This window comes from Petaurus breviceps, unplaced genomic scaffold (genome assembly GCF_028583685.1).
Source record: "Petaurus breviceps papuanus isolate PSGF00001 unplaced genomic scaffold, PetGlider_PUasm1.0 355, whole genome shotgun sequence".
Taxonomy (NCBI): Eukaryota; Metazoa; Chordata; class Mammalia; order Diprotodontia; family Petauridae; genus Petaurus; species Petaurus breviceps.
The window spans coordinates 963449-980498 of record NW_027186289.1 but is presented as its reverse complement, the minus strand read 5'-3'; the positions used below and the strand labels follow the sequence as shown (position 1 = coordinate 980498).

At 53.2% G+C, this 17050-nt stretch overlaps 1 protein-coding gene across 2 annotated transcripts; it reads right to left on the bottom strand.

Moving 5' to 3' along the window:
• Window positions 1-4524: 4524 nt before the first annotated feature.
• On the bottom strand, window positions 4525-16097 carry LOC138168158 (zinc finger protein 287-like). Of its 2 annotated transcripts, none has more exons than XM_069097197.1 (6): window positions 15960-16097; window positions 15019-15482; window positions 9493-9584; window positions 9021-9177; window positions 7989-8102; window positions 4525-7007 (listed from the first exon to the last, which is right to left on the bottom strand). In XM_069097197.1, the coding sequence occupies exons 1-6, from the start codon at window positions 15989-15991 to the stop codon at window positions 6226-6228; spliced, it is 1641 nt and encodes a 546-aa protein (XP_068953298.1). In that variant the 5' UTR covers window positions 15992-16097; the 3' UTR covers window positions 4525-6225. The 2 variants fall into 2 exon arrangements, with proteins under 2 accessions (XP_068953298.1, XP_068953299.1); XM_069097198.1 differs by having other exon boundaries at window positions 15956-16070.
• Between the last annotated feature and the right edge of the window lie 953 nt (window positions 16098-17050).

The window sequence follows — 17050 nt, the reverse complement described above, 5'->3', positions numbered from 1 at the left end:
TCCTTGCTCCTCTGTTCTCTTGCAGAAAGGGCAGAGACCTATAGCCTGGCCTTGGGAGAAGCCTCATCTCTGATGCTGGGAGAGGAGAAACTGAGCTTTGCTTCCTTGATATCTTTTCCCATTTCAGAATGGGGTTCCCTCACTGGAACTTATGGCACCCATCCAGTTACACTCCCTAAATCCAGTGAGGGGCTGGGGGAGCAGAGGCCCTGGAAGAGGGGACGTTCATGTCTCTGCTGGCTGGTCCAGGGCAGCTGGAAGCCCCCAAAGGAGGGAGAAGCTTCTCTGCCCCCTTGAACCTGGCATCAGCCTTACATTTCATTGTCTCTGCTGCTCCCCAAGACCTTTGTTTTTGCTGAAGTCTAAGGGAGGCACACCCCAGCACTGAGCTTGGAGCCCACAAACATCCCAGGGACTTTTCAGCATTCCTAGGTCCTTCCATCAATCCTTAAAGGCCCAGCCTCTGGCACCTTCAAGGTCACAACTCCCTTCCCCCCATGTCAATATTTTTCCTAAAATGTGATCCCCGAACTGGCCAGCCCTGAGGGAGTGAGTGTAGCTTCAGTTCTCTTTTCTATAGCCTTTTAATCAAGCTTTTCCTCGACCTCCTGAGGCCAGCAGCCCTGGGGTCATCATCCCCATTTTTCAGACAGGCTCATTGAAGCCCCTGGAAGGAAAGACAAGGCCAGAGTCAGGACTTTCTGTTTGCCAAGCCCTTTCCTCAGAAGGGGGAGCTATGACTCCCTTCATGTCCCAGGTGAGGCAGCCCAAGTCTTGGGGGGTGATCCATCAGCCCAATGTAACGCTGATGCTGCTGGTGAAACTTGCACTCAGGTCTCCCAATGAGAACACCTTAGCAAACCTCTCGTCTTACTCCCTCCTGGTACAGAGGAAGTCCCAAGCAGAGAAGGGCCTTGCCTGAAAAGGCACAGTCAGGATTTGAACTCAGATCCCAGGGCCAAGTCAGCACTGTTACAAGTAGCAGAAAGAGTGATCAATGCGGGAGTCACAGTTCAAATCCACATTTCCGTCATTAATTATTAAACACTAACTCTTGTAACCTGTGTGACTAAGCAAATCACTGAACATTTCTAGGTTTTAGTGTCCTCAAGGTAAGATGACAGAGGGGGCTCTATTGAAGTCGAAGGATCTTTGGACTGCGAGCCAATGTTCCGCCGATCATGGCCATCACTTTGTTAGAGCTTGCGCTGCCTGGCCATGGGTGAGCTGCCTTTCCCCCTCAGGGTCAGGCAAGCCCATGGGAAGGCTGCCTGGACCTTGCGCATAGCCCGAAAGCAGCCTCCAAAGGCCCCGGACTTGTGTCACCCCATTGCAAGGCTGATTCAGGCAGCTTATGATGGGGCGAAAGGCAGCCGGCTGATCTTCCTCCCTTAGCCCCAGAGGGTCTGCCTCGTCCTAGCACAGGTTCTGTGTTCTTAGGACCCTGAGAAAGGGGCCTGTTGGGGGATCCATGTTCCTCTGCCCTGTGCACTTCCAGCACCTCCACCCTAGCTCGTGCCTCACACTCACTCCCTGGGACTCAGCAGTAACTTCCATTGCTCTCCCTGACTCTCCATTTGCTGCTTCGTGCCTAGCTCTGAACCTTTCATTTTGCCAGGACCTCAGCAGCCCCACTACAACACCCAACAAGCTGTCCTCCACCCTCTCCTTGAAGACCTCCAAGGAAGGAGAAGCCTTGAAGCAACCCACTTCACTTTGAGAAGCCTCTCATTGTTGGGAAGTCATTCCCGACATTGAGCATGGATTTGCAACTTCTATCCACACCTCCCAGATCTGACTCTGGGGCCAAAAAGAACAAGCCTCATCCCTCCTTCGTGTGACGGCCCTTCAGACACTCGGAGACAACGATCCTGAGTCTTCTCTTCCCTGGGCTAAGCATCCCCAGCTCCTTCAACCAGTTCCCAGATGTGATGGACCGTGAGCACGCCGCCAACTTGGTCGCCCTCCTGTGGTCACACTTAGCAATGGCCTTCTTTACTCTGGTGCCCAGAGTGAACACAACATCCCAGAAGAGGTCTGGCCAGGGCTCTGTATGATGGAGCCTCATTTCTTCATCCTACGTGCCAGGTGCTGTGCTATAAAAATAATTGTTAATCAAAGATCTCACAATTTAATGGAGGGGGAAACGTGCACACAACTCTGTACAAAGATGATAGAGATGGGATAAATTGGAGAGAATCTCAGAGGGAATTCAGGAAAAGCTTCCTGGAGAAGGTGGGATTGTAGGTGAGACTGCAGAGAAGCTGGGAGTGCTGGGACGTGGAGAGAAGGACATCGGGACAGCCAGAGAGGCAGGATTGCCTTGGGAGAGGAAGAAGGACACTATGTCACCGGGTCAAAGAGCAGGTGGAAGCTGTTCCCATCACCAAAGCTTTAGATCTGGCGTCATCACACTACAAACTCATACTGAATTTGCAGGGCACTAAATGGAGCCTCCCAGACTCTCTTCAGAACTCCCACCATCTTTCCATGGCTCTCCATCTTGGGTTTGTGATGCCGATTAGGTCCCCAAGTACCACACTTTACACTGATCCTTCCTGAACTTCATCTTAATAGATTCAGCCCCATGCTACAGCCTGCAAGGTCCTTTTGGATCCTAAATGTTGCCAGATATGTCCACAGTCTCTCTCTGTTTGACGTCATCTGGTGAGCATATTCTCTACACCATCATCCATTAAATACGGATAGAAATACTAAAATTCTAAGCACAGATTCCTGGGGCACTCCACTGTAGACATGCCAATGGCCATCAAGACATTTAACTACTCAAGTCCAACCATCCAACTGAGTTTGAATGCATCTGATTAGATTATTGTCTAATTCGCCCTCTTCTCCATGAGAATAACATGAGATGTTTTATCAAAAGCTTTGCTAAAATCAAGAAAAACTCTATCAACACCATTTCCTTTATCTACTAGTCTGGTAACACTATTACAAAAGGAAAACACCTTAATCTCCAAAGACCTGTTCTTCATGAAACCAGGCTGGTTCTCTGTAATCCCTGCTTCTCATTTTGTTTTCAAAATGTGAACAATTTTATTTACATTTTTAATAGAAAAAATGTGACTCAGATCCAAACCCAAAGAAAACAACAATACACACTGGGGACTTCTGCTGCTGCTCTGGGTAGCACTCCTGCAAGGGTAGGTCAGGGTTTGTTCTGGCCTGTCCGCCTCCCCCGCTTCCTTTTCTTGATGTTTGCCAACTCTGATGATGTGTTCTAGAAATTTCCCAGGAATTCCAGTCAAGATCAAGCGCATTGGGAAGCTATTTCCTTCTCTTTTTTGAAAATCGGGCCACTCAACCTTCTCCAATCTTGTATTACCTCTCCCAGGTTCTTTCAATGAACCCATACAGTGGGTCAGTCAACAAATTTTCCAGTTCTTTCTTTCAGGACTCAAGGGTGAGGTTTATCAGGATTAGATGGCTTGAATTCAAGGGTAGTTTTCAATGTGTTCTCTTACTGTCTTCTTACTTACCTTGGCCATCAACTCCCCATAAAACATTTTTGTTTCATTATTTCCAGTGTAAGTGTTCATTGCTAGAACAAATGCTTATCGATCGATTGATCGTCAAGGTAATTCTCCTTGGCAAAAAAAAAAAAAAGCAAAAGAATGGAGCTCTACTTTCTCTAAGACCTCCTCATGCCACGGCTCTAGCCAAGCAAAGGCTCTAGCTGCCCCTTCTCCGATCCTTTTTCTTCCAATATAGTTTTTAAAGTCCTTTTTGATGTGCTTGGCTTCCTTCACCAGCTTGAGCTCATTCTAATCTTCCATATTCCTCAAGCTTTTTTTTTTATAAGATTGTTCTGTGGTCTTATATTAATCTTGTTACCTGAACTCGCTCCTGTCTTCCGTAAATTCCTTCTCCTCATCTGTGCTGGATGGTGAGCTCCTGATGCATCCACACCAGCATCTTCAGACAAATCCCATTTTTCCTTCCCACTGGAATTGTTTCCTTTTTTATCTTTAGGATTTAATTCTTGAGCATCTCCTCTGCCTCCAGTGTAGAATTCCCCTGACGCATTTCACACACTGGCATCCTCTCTTTCCTCTTCAACCTTATGTTACCCATAATATGAAGTCTAAACTTTTGATCCTGGAATTCAAGGCCCTCCACACTCAAGCTAGTCCCCCTCCTCTTTGCACACTCTATGTTCTGGCCAAAGCAGACTAAGCTCCAACCTTTATTTCTCATCTTTAGCTCTCCTTCGTTCATCTCATCTCCCATGCTTGGGAAGTTCTTCCCCCACATTCATCTGGTAAAGTCCCTGTCTTCTGAGCCTTGCTCAGGGGCTGCCTCCTCCTTGAAGGCTTCCTTGATTCCTCATCCTTATCCCATAGTGAGAGCTGCCTCCTCTAATTTTCCATAGGTTTTCAACATTTGCATTTACCTCACTTTCACATTTCATATTTCATAATGCGTAGGATTAATAGTAGGAAGGGACCTGACAGAACTCCCAGTCATATGATAAAAGATCTTAAAGCTTGGAATCCAACCACAAAATGTTTAAAATTTTTATTTTTTTCCAATTTAAAGCATTTATTTTCTCCCACTCCCAACTGAACAGCAAAGAAAACCAAAATCCTCGTAACAAATATGCATAGTCAAAGAAAATCCCTGTAGTCTGTGTCCGAAACATATGTGTGGTTTTGAGTCTGTCACCTCTCTGTCAAAAGGCAGGAAACACGCTTCATTACCTCTCCTCTGCTTCGCCTCAGAGCTCTTCAGTCCTGTTCTCTCTCTTCATAATACTGTTGTCTACATAGTACATCAGTTCAGAAAGGTCTCCAGTTTCCTGTAAATTTGTCCATTTAGTCACTTTATGTAGGAAAATAATATTGCATTATGTTCACATACAACAATTTATTTAGCCTTTCCCCATAGGTGGGCACCACCTTAGTTTCTGGGGTTTGGGTATTTTGGTTTTTTTGCTACTATAGGAAAAGCCACCATATTTTCTTGTGTGTTTATGTACGTATAGATACATATATATGTACATACTATATATGTATATGGGTATTTTCCTTTCTTTGATCTGTGTGTGTGTGGGGGGGGGGGTTGAATGGCATATGACATTATGGTATTGCTGCCAAAGGATATGCAGAGTTTGGTGACTTAGGTAGGCAAATGTCCAGAATGGCCAGACTCACTCATCGCTCCAACGCTGCATTGGGGTGCCTGTTTTCCCCCAGCCCCTCCAATACTTGTCATTTTCCTCTTTTGTCACCTTTGATGGGAATGAGATGGAGACCAAGTTGCTTTTGTCATTTCTCTAAATGTTAGTGATCTGAAGCATTTTAATATGTTGATAGTTTGGATTTCTTTCTTTGAGAACTCCGTGTTCAAACACTTTTGTATGAATTTTAATGTTTCTTATATTTCTTGAAAATGAGACCTTCATCAGATTATCTGCCACAAGATTTTCCCCCAGTTCCCTGATTCTTGTCGAATTTTAACTACATGAAATTTCTTTGTACTAAGACATTTTTATATCATCAAAATTGCCCATTTTGTCTTCTGTGATCATCTCCCTTAGTGTGAACACTCCCCCATCTATAGAATTTCTTTGTTGAGTGTCTAATTTGATTATCATCATCTTTTATGTCTATGTATGTATTTATTTGGAGCTCATCTTGCTATATGGTGTGAGATGTTGATCTACACCTATTTTCTGCTGGACTGCTTTCCAATTTTTCAAGCCGTTTTTGTGGAATAGTGAGAACTTAACCCAGTAGCTGGGACCAATGCCTTACTTTTTATAGAGGAGATTCTGAGGGACAGAGAAGTGAAGTTAGTACATGGCAGGGCTGAGATTCTAAGTGGAGTTCTCTGACTTCAAACCCAAGACTCTTTCCTTCCACTCAACTCCACTCTTCTTCTGCCCAGCTCCCACATTTTGCAGAGGAGACTGAGGGAGGACCAGAGAAATGGATGCCATGGTTAAGGAAGATGCAGGAAGGAGGCAGCTGAGCTGGGTCCTCTCACCCAAAATACAACCTTTCTGGTAAAGCTCACGACCTCTTTTCCAAGTTCCTTTCTCCCCACCACCCTTAGAGTCTACACTCATTCAGAGGAAGGCCTGTGGTACATTTCTCTTTGTCTCCATGACAAGACAGAAGTCAACAGTAAGCAGGTGTTTATTAAGTACTGTCAAATAAATGAATGAGTGAATGAGGTAGAGGGCCTTGGGGCTCTTGAGCATCACTCGGGGCGATGAGAGGACACCGTTCTTCGGTGGACTCTCTGATGGACCTGCAGGTTGGAGCTCTGTTTGAAGCCTTTCCCACAGATAAGACACTTGTAGGGCTTTTCGCCCGTGTGGACACGCTGATGGACGTGCAGGTGGGACGTCTGGCTGAAGCCTTTGCCACACTCAGCACAGGTGTAGGGCTTCTCTTTCATGTGGGTTCGCCTATGGATCCGAAGTGTGGTCTGGTGGCTAAACCCTTTCCCACAGTCAATACAGGAGTAGGGCTTCTCCCCAGTGTGGACCCTCTGGTGGATGTTCAGGTTGGATCTCTGGCTAAAGTCTTTCCCACAGTCAGGACATTTAAACGGTTTTTCGCCTGTGTGTATCCTCTGGTGGCGCACCAGTGGAGATTTGCAGTGGAAGCTTTTCCCACAGTCCCTACATCTGTGTTGTTTGGGTCCCTTGGTCAGACCTGGGAGCTCTTTCCAGGCACTCTTCTCTTCCAAACAGCGAGGAGCCCCTCCCTCACTGGGGAGAGGTCTCTGTTGGGTTTTCCCTTTGCCCCCTTTTGTAGAGGGGAGTTGGAGCTGTACAGCTGGGATGTTTGCAGCCACAACAGCTTTCTGAGGAGCAGGGGGGACACAGGGGCTTGTTGTCCCCTCTACAGAAGCCCCTCTCCTCGCATCCTGCCTTGGTGACTTTGCCTGGTCCTGAAGCGAGGTGGCAGCTTGCAGAGCTCTAGGCCGGGGGCCTTTGTCTTGAGGAGCCCCCTTACAGAGTCTCTTCCCACAGCCTGGAGGGAGAGAAGATTCAAGTAAGAAGGAAACGGAGCCTCCACCCCACCCTGCACCCAGGAAGGCAAAGCCAGAAGGGCCATCACTGTGGCCAGAGCTTCCTAAAACCCCTGGCTCACTTGTCCAGAGTCATCAAACAACCTTAAAGAAAGCAGCGGAGCAGATAAGAAGGCTGGATGTAGATCCAGAAGGCCTGGGCTCAAATGCTGCCTCGGACATTAACTGACTATGGGATCCTGGGCACGGGACTTCATTGCTGAGCCTGGATTTCCTCATCAGTAAAATTGGGACAAGAGTGCTCACAGGCTTATCTTGAAGCTCAAACGAGATCATGTGTCCTAAGTGCTTTGCCAGCCTCATGGAGGCTGAGCACCTCATTTTGCCAAAAACAGAGGCTCGGGTCGAAGAGGCCTGTCCAGGGCCGGCCTTGGAGGCAGAGCATCGTTTCGTTGTAGGTCAGGTCCCCCTCCTGGGAGGGCCCCACAGGATCTGAGCCCAGGGGACACACTGGCCCTGCCTTGTCCCTCATCTGCGGTCCACTCTTGGGCCTCAGCCCCAGGGAATGAAGGGAATGACCACGAGGAAGGAAGGACCTGCAGCTCCTGGCTGGGCTGGGGGCACAGGGACTTCACGTGGCCATAGTAACACAGAGGTAGGGTGTGTCCCTTGGCTGAGAGCTGCCAGGCTGCAGGGAAGCCAGCCCCTCCCTGCAGAGGAGAAGGACCCGACACATCCCAGGGAGGAAGGCATGGGCACAGGTTGGCTGGCAATGCCAATGCCTCCAGGACCTCTGAGGGTTGCTGCTGCCAGAATTACCCAGCATGATCTGGGTGGGACATACTCAGGGCTGTGAGCCCTGAGGACTGGGGACACGGAGCTGAGGGGGCCAAGGACATGTCCTTGCCCTGGGGCCCTTACTCAGCTCCAGTCCCTGTGGAACGAGAAGGCGGCTAGGTGAGCTCTGGACACAGCCTCCTCACCTGGGGGGGCCTCTCCTGGCACGTTCTCCCCTCCAGCCGAGCAGCACTGCCCACCTTGGCTCTCCTCCTCTCTGTCAATCAAGGCAATCAGGTCTGGTTTGGGGACAGGGATTCCTGGTTGTGAAAGAAGAGAGGGAAGAGGGGAGACTTAACGACCCCGTGAGTCCCGAACAAGGAGCCAGTGGCCTGAGGAAGCGCTGGAAGCCAAGGCGGGATGGCAGCACGTGGGTGGGGGACTGGGGAAAGCCCCAGGTCGTGTGGATGGAGGAGCCAGCTCCGGGAGACCTCCAGGGACCCCTACTGTCTCTGTGACTGTTCCCACCCGCTGGGCCTTGGCCCCATCTCTAGTCCTCCCTCCTTCCCTCTGCGTCAGCCTATGGTCTTGGGAAAGGGAAGAGGAGGGGAGATCCTGGGGCCCAGTGAGGCCTGCCTCCCTCCCTCCCTCTCCCCAGGGTGGGGAAGGGCCAGCTTCCCGACAAATATCCCGAATGCCCCACCATGGGGCTGTCTGATGGACAGAACTCACGGGGGGAGCTGAAGAGGTCAGGACAAGGAACAAAGCAGAGGGATGGGGAACAGCTGCAGTGGACATAAGACTGAGCTGGCAGGAAGCAGGTAACCCACTCCTCTGAGCCTCAGTTCTCCTGTAAAAAGGGACAGTAATCCACGCTCTCCATTTATGAGTGATGAAGAGTCACAGACAAGGAGAGGGAGGGCTGAGAGGGATGTGGACCAGCCAGAATCAGAGAGGACATGGCCCTGCCTGCCAGTAACCCTCTGGGGCCCCCCAGGGCCCTCCCGAGGACTCACCGAGCCCCCCCAGGGCCCCCCTAGGACTCACCAAGCTCCCCAGGATCCCCCCAAGGACTTGCCGAGCCTCCCCAGGGCCTTCCCAGGATTCACCAAGCCCCCACCCTGGCTCCTGAGGATTCACCAAGCCCCCCCAGGGGTCCTGAAGACTCACCAATTCCCCCCCCCGGCCTCCCCCCCCAGGAATCACCAAGCCCCCCTGGGGCCCCCCTAAGGACTCACCGAGGGCACCCATGTGCCCATAGCTCTCCCAAAGTACGTCCCTGTAGAGCTCCCTCTGGCCAGGCCCCAGATGCCCCCACTCTTCCCATGAGAAGCTCACAGTCACATCAGCAAAGGTTAAGTCTGCCATGGCCATGGGGGAGGATCCTGTTGGAGGCTGGGAGTCAGGAAGGCAACAAAGGGAAAGCACTGTCAGAGGCCATATCTGCCCCAACTCTGGGCTGGGGACAACAGGCCTTGGATCAGGAGTGGACACAGGAGAGAAGAGAAGAGACAGGGACCCATATGGTCCCAGGCATTCAGGGACAGGAATAAAGGTGGGAAGACCAGGGTGGGTAAGAGAATCAAGACATAATTAGGAATCAGAAATGGAGTCATGTGGGAGACAGACAGGGCCAGGACGGGGGAGGCTCCAGGCTGAGGCCTAGCCAGGGATGAACAAGCCTGGGAGCTTGGAGGACAGCCAGCCCACCTGATAGCCAGCTCTGGCTGGGGGCACCTCCACGCCAGGGTCTCTATTCAGCCGCTCCTGAGGCCATGGCAGAATTTCTGACATCTGTGGGCCTGGGAGGGGAGAGAGAATGGGCAGCCTGAGAGAGGGACAGGTGTTTGCAAGCCTCCCATTCCATCAGTGGCCCCTGCATCTGGTACCATCCTCATGGGCCCCCATGGTGCCACCCTCCCCCTCCAGAGCTCACTCCTAACCCTGACCTAAAGAAAAAGACATCTCTACCAGAGGCCTAGAATCTGCAGAGGGCCTAAGACCATCGGATTTAGAGGTGCCCAGACGCCCCCCAAATCAGCAAGGAGGCCTGGACTCAAGAAGCCCGGAGTTTGAATCCAGCCTCGGACACTTACTAGCCGTGTGACTCTGGGCAAGTCACTTGGTCTTTGTTTGCCTCAGTTTCCTCAACTGTAAAATGAGGATGAGAGCGCTGATCTCCAGATCAAAGGAGAGAGTATCTGCAAGCACTTGGTGCATAGGAGGGGCTTATGAAGTGTTCGCTCCCTTCTCCTCAAACTACAGATGAGGAAGTCAGCCCAGAGAGTGGTGACCTGCTCCAAGTCACACCACCCATGACGGTCTACACTGGACAGCCCGTGACCTGCCTCTTGTCCCTCTACATCAGTCTTAGTGGGAAGGGAAGCTGGGCAGCCCCTTCCCCCTCTGGGCCTCAGGACTAGCTAAGGGGCTTCCCACAGACCCTCCAGAGGCCGGGGCCTACAACAGCCCATCAGAGGCCTCCTCTCAGCCCCCCAGCCCCATGCCCCCCTGACACCAGCCATCCCTGATGCTGCCCTTCCAGGAGGGGCGGTGCCTCTCTTTCTACACGTCCTTGGGCGATCTTGTCACCCATAGGCACAGCAGGTCACAATATGTGTCCCAGCATCACAAAGTGCCTGCTGGGCAGCTGACTATCTGTAGGCGTTCCTGGCTCCTGGGGCCCAGAGTTCCTCTCCCAACCTTCCCTGTCGCTATGAGGACACCCTCCTCCTCCTGGTCCCTCGGGTCACCAGCCCTGACTCCCCATTCGGCCCTCCCCCAGGGAAGCCCCCCAAACCTCCCTGGAACAGGGGCTCTGAGAGATGACTGGCCCGAGGAGCCAGCCTGTCCTCATAGCCCTGAAGGAAATGTGGAAGCCTCACAAATCTCCCAGGAAGGAGCCCTGGAGCCAGCCTGGAGCTCTTCAAGGGACACCCACATTTTTAAGAGAGACTGAGAAGTCGAAGGCTGTGAGGGGAGGCAGCCCCTCTTGCCCCACCAAGGCAGCAGAGGAGCAGGAACTGAAAGGAGAAACTGAGGAAGGCCACTTGGCACAGAGAAGGGAGTTGGATGGAGGGGAGCTGCCGAGCCCTGAGGACATCCTGGGTCTGAAGGAAGATCCCCACCCCCAAAGTTGGCCTTTTACTCACCCCCTCCCCAGGCCTGTCCAGTCACAATGTCACACACCAGCCTTGCTTCTATTACCTAAAAGTTGCCTGAATCCTGATTTTCCCAAAGGGGAGGCAGAGATACACATTGTGAAAAAGAACAAGAAGTCAAATCTCAATCTGAATGTTTGGAGATTTCCTAACTTGGGGCTCTGACCTACTGGGTTTTACTTATAACTTTGGGGAGCGAGGTGGGCAGTGCATAGAGTGCAGGTCTGGAGTCAGGCTGTGTGACCCTGGGCAAGTCACTGCCTCACAAGTCCTTGCCCTCGCTTCCTTGTCCTGCGTGCGGCTGTATCCTTGTCTGTCTGTCTGTTCCCAGTGCCTTCTCCACTCCCTGGCTGGACGTATAGGGAATGGTCCTACCTCCTCAAGACACATCCAAAGAGGCTGGCAGAAGGGTGGAAGGGCCACCATGGGACCGCAGGAGACACAATACAGAACCTGCAATCTCTGTCTCAGTCCTCAGGGCCCACGGAGCAGAGAAACCATGGACATTTCTCCAGGACTTCAAGCCTCAGACCGCACTTTGTTTAAAGAGCTCTTCTCTGGGGGGCAGCTAGGTGGCACAGTGAATAGAGCACCGGCCCTGGAGTCAGGAGGACCTGAGTTCAAATCGAGCCTCAAGACACGTAACACAAAAACTAGCTGTATGACCTTGGGCAAGTCACTTAACCCCAATTGCCCTCCAACAAAAAAGCTCTGCCCCACTCAAGGGACCACAGCATGTGGGCAATCTGGACAAAATACAGTGGGCTGAGGTGGGCATTTCCACCTCTTTCTCTTCCTTCTCACATGACTGGCCTTCTGCCCACTGACACACCCACTGACACAGCCATAGGCCTGCTTCAGAACCTCATCCCCTTTTCCTTACCCCCGTCTCCACCCAATCCAATCCACCGCCACAGAACTTCCCTAAAGCATGTCACTCCACAGCTCCATATCCTGTAGTGTGTCCCTATTGCCACAAGCACAAAATATCCACTCTTTGTTTAGTATTTAAAGTTCTTATGGAATGTTTGGGGCTATCACCAAATGGAGTTCCAGGCCTTGGTGTATGTAATGCCCTTCACGGTCTCTACTAGACACACTTGTCTGCTTTTCTGGGGCTCAGACAGCACTCAATCTCCCACCACAATGCCGCTGTGGGGGATGCCCTCCCTGCCCAGAGTGAACCCTTGTCTCCTCCATCTCTGAGAATCCTGCTTCCTTAGAAGCACAGCTCAAGAAGCAGTTTTTAAATGAGACCTTCGTGATCCCCAAAGCCACTGGTGACTTGCCTCAATAAGTTACCCTGTATTTGTTTTCATAATCTAGCTTGGCAGACATTGCCACCATCCCCCACCTCCATGAGAACAGACTTGAGGGGAGGGAGGCTTCAGCTCCCAGACAGCCCCAGCTCCCGGCCCATGGTGCTTGGCACACAGCTGGTGTTTAATAAATGCTTGACTGGTGCATGGCTTTGAAGCTTGGGGGGCACTTCATCCAGACTTCATGCTCCAGCCCGTAGCAGGAAGGAGGGCTTCCACCAGCTCTGGGCATGGTGTCCGGCCGAAAGCATCTGACCTGTGGCAGGGGTCCTGGGTATGAGACCACGCTCAATCATTACCTCTGTGACTTTGCCAAACTGGAAATCACAAGCATCATATCCTCAGATCTCAGGCCACCAGGCCCAGAGGTGCAGCAGAGCAGAGTCCTGAAAGGACTAGCAGGTAGGGCTACAGAGTGTCTGTCAACAACAGCTGAAAGGCCGGACAGGGAGAGGGCAGCCTGGCAGCCTGAAGAGGGCAGTGCTGAACACCTTTTTTTTTTTCCCTTTATGGAGGAGCTAAGGGAGGGCAATTGGGGTTAAGTGACTTGCCCAAGGTCACACAGCTAGTTTTGTGGTAAGTGTCTGAGGCTGGATTTGAACTCAGGTCCTCCTGACTCCAGGGCCGGTGCTCTATTTACTGCGCCACCTAGCCACCCTCTAGCACTGAGCATCTTAAGCCAGGGAGCTGAACTACAGTTCCTAACAAAGTTCTAGAACAGGGGTGGAGAACCTGTGGCCTTCTAAATCCTTAAGTGTGGCCTCTTGACTGAATCCAACTTTACAGGATGAATATTAAGGATTTAGAAGGCCACAGATTCCCCACCCGTTCTAGAACATCTCATTAAAGGGAGACTTAGAGAACATGTGGCTTCATCTGCACAGGCTGTGCTGGCAGGACCGCATCTTCTCCTTTCAGAGCGTTACCAGACAGGCCCAAGAATTTGATGAGATTGTATACAATCCTTGGCGCTGTTCTGTGGACAAGACAGCCAGAAGCGAGTGAGGAGAGAGCACAGGGGGGTGAAGACTGGCCTGAGCTGGAGTGCACACTGTACAGCAAGCACGTGCCTGACAAGCGACCTTGGAAGGAGGTCTCTAATGAAGCACGTCTGGGCTCTGCAGCTGGGCCTGGGCTGCCACAAAATAAAAGGACGCTGCCACGCTGGGCTGTGGAGCTGACCCTGGGAACTTGGCATTTAACAGCCCAACACTTGGGTTAAAAACACAATTGATGGAAAGGCTGGGCAGAGAAAGGCTGAGATCCAAAGTCTGTTAGGAATCGTTCCAACAGAGAAGCACCAGAAAAGACAGCACCAGCTTTGAGGCGAAAGAGGCAGGAAGCGCCCCTCCGTGTGCAGCCGCTGGTCACCCACGTTCCTCCGTCTGAGCACATTACCAAGGACCTCCATTCTCCCCACTGAGGGCAGGCAAATTTGTATAAGAGTGAACTCAGTGTTACTAACATATTATTTTTCTTTAATGCTTTTTTTTGTGAACTATGTCTCCTGGCTGACTAATAAAAATACCTCAGTGGGGCTCATGACCTACATATGCTTCAGACCCACAAAACACCTAGATGGAGGTGGTGAACCTGCAGCCTTGGGGTCACAAGTGGCCCTCTAGGTCCTCAAGTGCAGCCGGTTGACTGAATCCAAACCTCACGGAACAAATCCTCTTCATGAAAGGATTTGTTCTGTAAAACTTGAACTCAGTCAAAAGGCTACACCTGAGGACCTAGAAGGCCACATGTAGCCTTGAGACCCCACACCTGAAGAAGGTGGGGGAGCTAACTAAAGGCCCAGAGTGGGTCCCCAAATGTTACATTCTCATATACATAAGGAGGAAAGCAGGTATGGACAATAGTTTCTGTAAAAAAAGACTAGGGTAGGGGTGTCTAGGTGAAGTGGTGAATAGAGCACCAGCCCTGGAGTCAGGAGGACCTAAGTTGAAATCCTGCCTCAGACACTTAACACTTACTAGCCGTGTGACCTTGGGCAAATCACTTAACGCCAATTACTCTGCCTTCCCCTCTCCAAAAAGCAAAAAAACAAATAAACAAAAACCTAGGGTTTCCACGGACTGGCAACTCAACCTTTAATCACTGAGGGGCAGTAGTGATCTTGGATGAGCTTAGAGGCACAGCAGCCAAGGAGAAGGTAAGGAGATAGGTCCTGCCGCCGCCCTGTGCCCTGCTCAGACCTCTACTAGAGCACTCTGTGCAGTGCTAAGCCTGCCAGAGGAAGGAAGGACAAGGTGAGCTACAGAGGTTACAGAAGGGGCCCGCTGAGCAAAGGCCTGAAGAAGATGGCTTTAAAGGCTATGTAGAAGCACCTGGAAAAGAGAATACTTGGGGGAACCAGGAGCAAGAGTCAAGCAAAGGGCTCCTAGGAGAACTTCCTGAGAGCTAGGGGCAGAGGCCCATTGGGCTCCCTGCCAAGGAGAGCCACTTCAAAGGTGACTGGCTGCCTGGGGACAGAACGATTCCCCCTGAGGGCAGGGCTTTGAACAAAGGCCAGAGGAGAGCCCCCTAAAGTCATGGCCAACTTTGAGGCTGCCTTGGATGGGTCCCCTTCCACTCCTTTGCCCTCAGGGTCCTCACCTGTAAAAGCAGGGGTGGAGGGCGGCCTACATGCCCTCCCAGGAGCAGTTCTGCTATCCAGCCGGGGATCCACACCCCAACACCAGGGAGATCTCCCTCTCCTTAGTGCCCTCGCACTGCCCCTCAGCCCCACTGCCAGGCCAGTCCGTCCTCACCATTTTCTTCCAGCACATGGTCCAGCCCCTCCAGCAGGCCCAGCACCTCGTCGCCCCTGGTCAGCTGCTCCTCCCTCACACGGACCTGCACATGCCTGGGCAGGAGGGTCAGGAACTGCTCGAGGACCAGCAGCTCCAGCATCTGCTCCTTGGTGTGAACGTCTGGTCTCAGCCACCAGTGACAGAGCTCCCGAAGCTGGGCCAGGGCCTCCTGGGGCCCCGCCACCTCCCCGAGCTGTCCAAACTGGCGGAAGCGTTGCCTGGAGGACTCTGGGTCGGGCACGTCCACACACCCAGCCTCCTCCTCCTCTTCCACCTTCATGACCAGCAGTCCGTCCAGTCCCAGCAGGGCAGGGGCCTGGCCTCCAGGGGCACCGGCCATGGCCGAAGGGCATCTCTGGGCCGGGAGGCTCCCCTTTCTTCTCTTCTCCATCAGGCACAGTGACCTCCCAGCATCCCTGAGGCTAGAAGAGAAGAAGGTAGATCAGGCCCCCTGGCATGCCAGCCTGGCCCCACTCTCCCCTGCCAGGCCACCCAAGGGGCACTGCCCTGTGATCTGGGCCGTGACCCTCCCCCTTCTTTGCTTGCTCCCCTACCGGCATGGTGGTCGGGGTGTTCTAGAAGTCCCCCGACCCTGCAGAAACGGGAGGGGGCACTCTGAGTGTTCTTTGACCAAAGGGGAAACTGAGGGCAAGGGCAGTTGCAGGGTCACTCCCATCTGGGCGGCCCGCAGAGGGGCGGCACGATCGCACAGGGCAGGCAGGGAGACGCGGACAGACGGAGCGCGCAGTCCAAGGTTGCTCCCAGGGACACAATGTTGCCAAGCTGGGACCTGCCCCGGGCCGACGGCGAGCCCTCCCCTGGGGCGTGGGGGGCATGGCCGCACTGAGATCGCCCTCCCGCAGCGGCAGGCACGGCAGCGGAGCCGGGCACTCACCTACCCTGCTGGGCTCGGCCGGGGGGGCCTCCTCATGTCCGCTCCGGCCCCTCGTGGCCGGCCGGCTGGATGTCCGGTGCGGAGCGGGGAGTCTCCTCCCTGCAGGCAGGCTCCTCCTGGGCCGCCGCCGCCGCCGCCGCCGCCGCCGCCTCCTCCTCCTCCTCCTCCTCTTCCTCCTCCTCCTCCCCCAGCAGGGGCCATGGGAGAGGTAGGGGAGGGGGAAAGGATGGGGGAGAGGGAAGGGATGGCAGGAGGGGGGGGCTTCAGAAGGGAGGGGGCTGGAGGGGGAGGGGAGCATAGTGGAGGAGAAGGGGAGGGGGAAGGGAAGGAGGGGGAAGGGAGGAGGAGATGAGGGAGGGGAGGGGAAGGAGGGGGAGGAAAGGATGAGGGCGAGGGGAGGGGGAGGGCTGAGAAGGGGAGGGGGAGAGGGTGCGTTGGCCCCGCCCTCACCTCGGCCCTGCCTCGGCTTCCCTCCTCCCCTCTCTCTGTCTCCGTCTCTCTCTCCTCTCTCCCCTCCCCGCCCCGGCTGCCCTGCTAGCCGCTCATTGGCTGATTGCTGACACGTGTTTCCAGGCCGCGGCTTTCTGTTGGCGGTCGCCTCCAGAAATTCGCTCCAGCGTCTCCTGGGAAATGTAGTTCTATGTGGTGTCTGCGTCTTCCCGGGCTACGCGCCTGCGTCCGAGAATGTCCTTGGGTCTTCTCGGCGTAACCATGGCTCCGGGGATTCCGTCCAATCAAATCTGCGCCGCCCTCACCATCAGAATCTCCCGGAGCAGGAGGGGGTGGAATGGGCGGGGTCATGCAAATTAGGTGCAGGCCGCCGACCTCCTGGTGCTGGAGGACCCTGGAGACAGTCCCGGCGTCTGATGCCCTTACTCTACGGACAGGAATACTGAAGCCTGGAGGGGGGGGGGGGGGGGAGAGTGCGTGGAGGTTGAAGTTCCGCAGCGTAGCCGAGTAGGGGTGCAACTTGGTCATTTTACAGAATGGGACACCGAGGCAGATATTGGGGCCCGGACCTCTCGCCTAGGGCGGGGCTACCGGGCCCCTCGCCTCGTTCTTCCTGGTCCCAGACGTAGGGATGGAGTTTGGGTG

Excerpts from the sequence above, each read along its gene's own strand:
- LOC138168158 (XM_069097197.1), bottom strand. The coding sequence starts at position 15,991 with ATGAGGAGGCCCCCCCGGCCGAGCCCAGCAGG. Across the intron at positions 9,585-15,018 it reads CCATGTGCTGGAAGAAAATG|GCCCACAGATGTCAGAAATT; the intron begins GTGAGGACGGAC and ends CTCCCCTCCCAG. Across the intron at positions 8,103-9,020 it reads TGGGCACATGGGTGCCCTCG|GAATCCCTGTCCCCAAACCA; the intron begins GTGAGTCCTTAG and ends TTTCACAACCAG.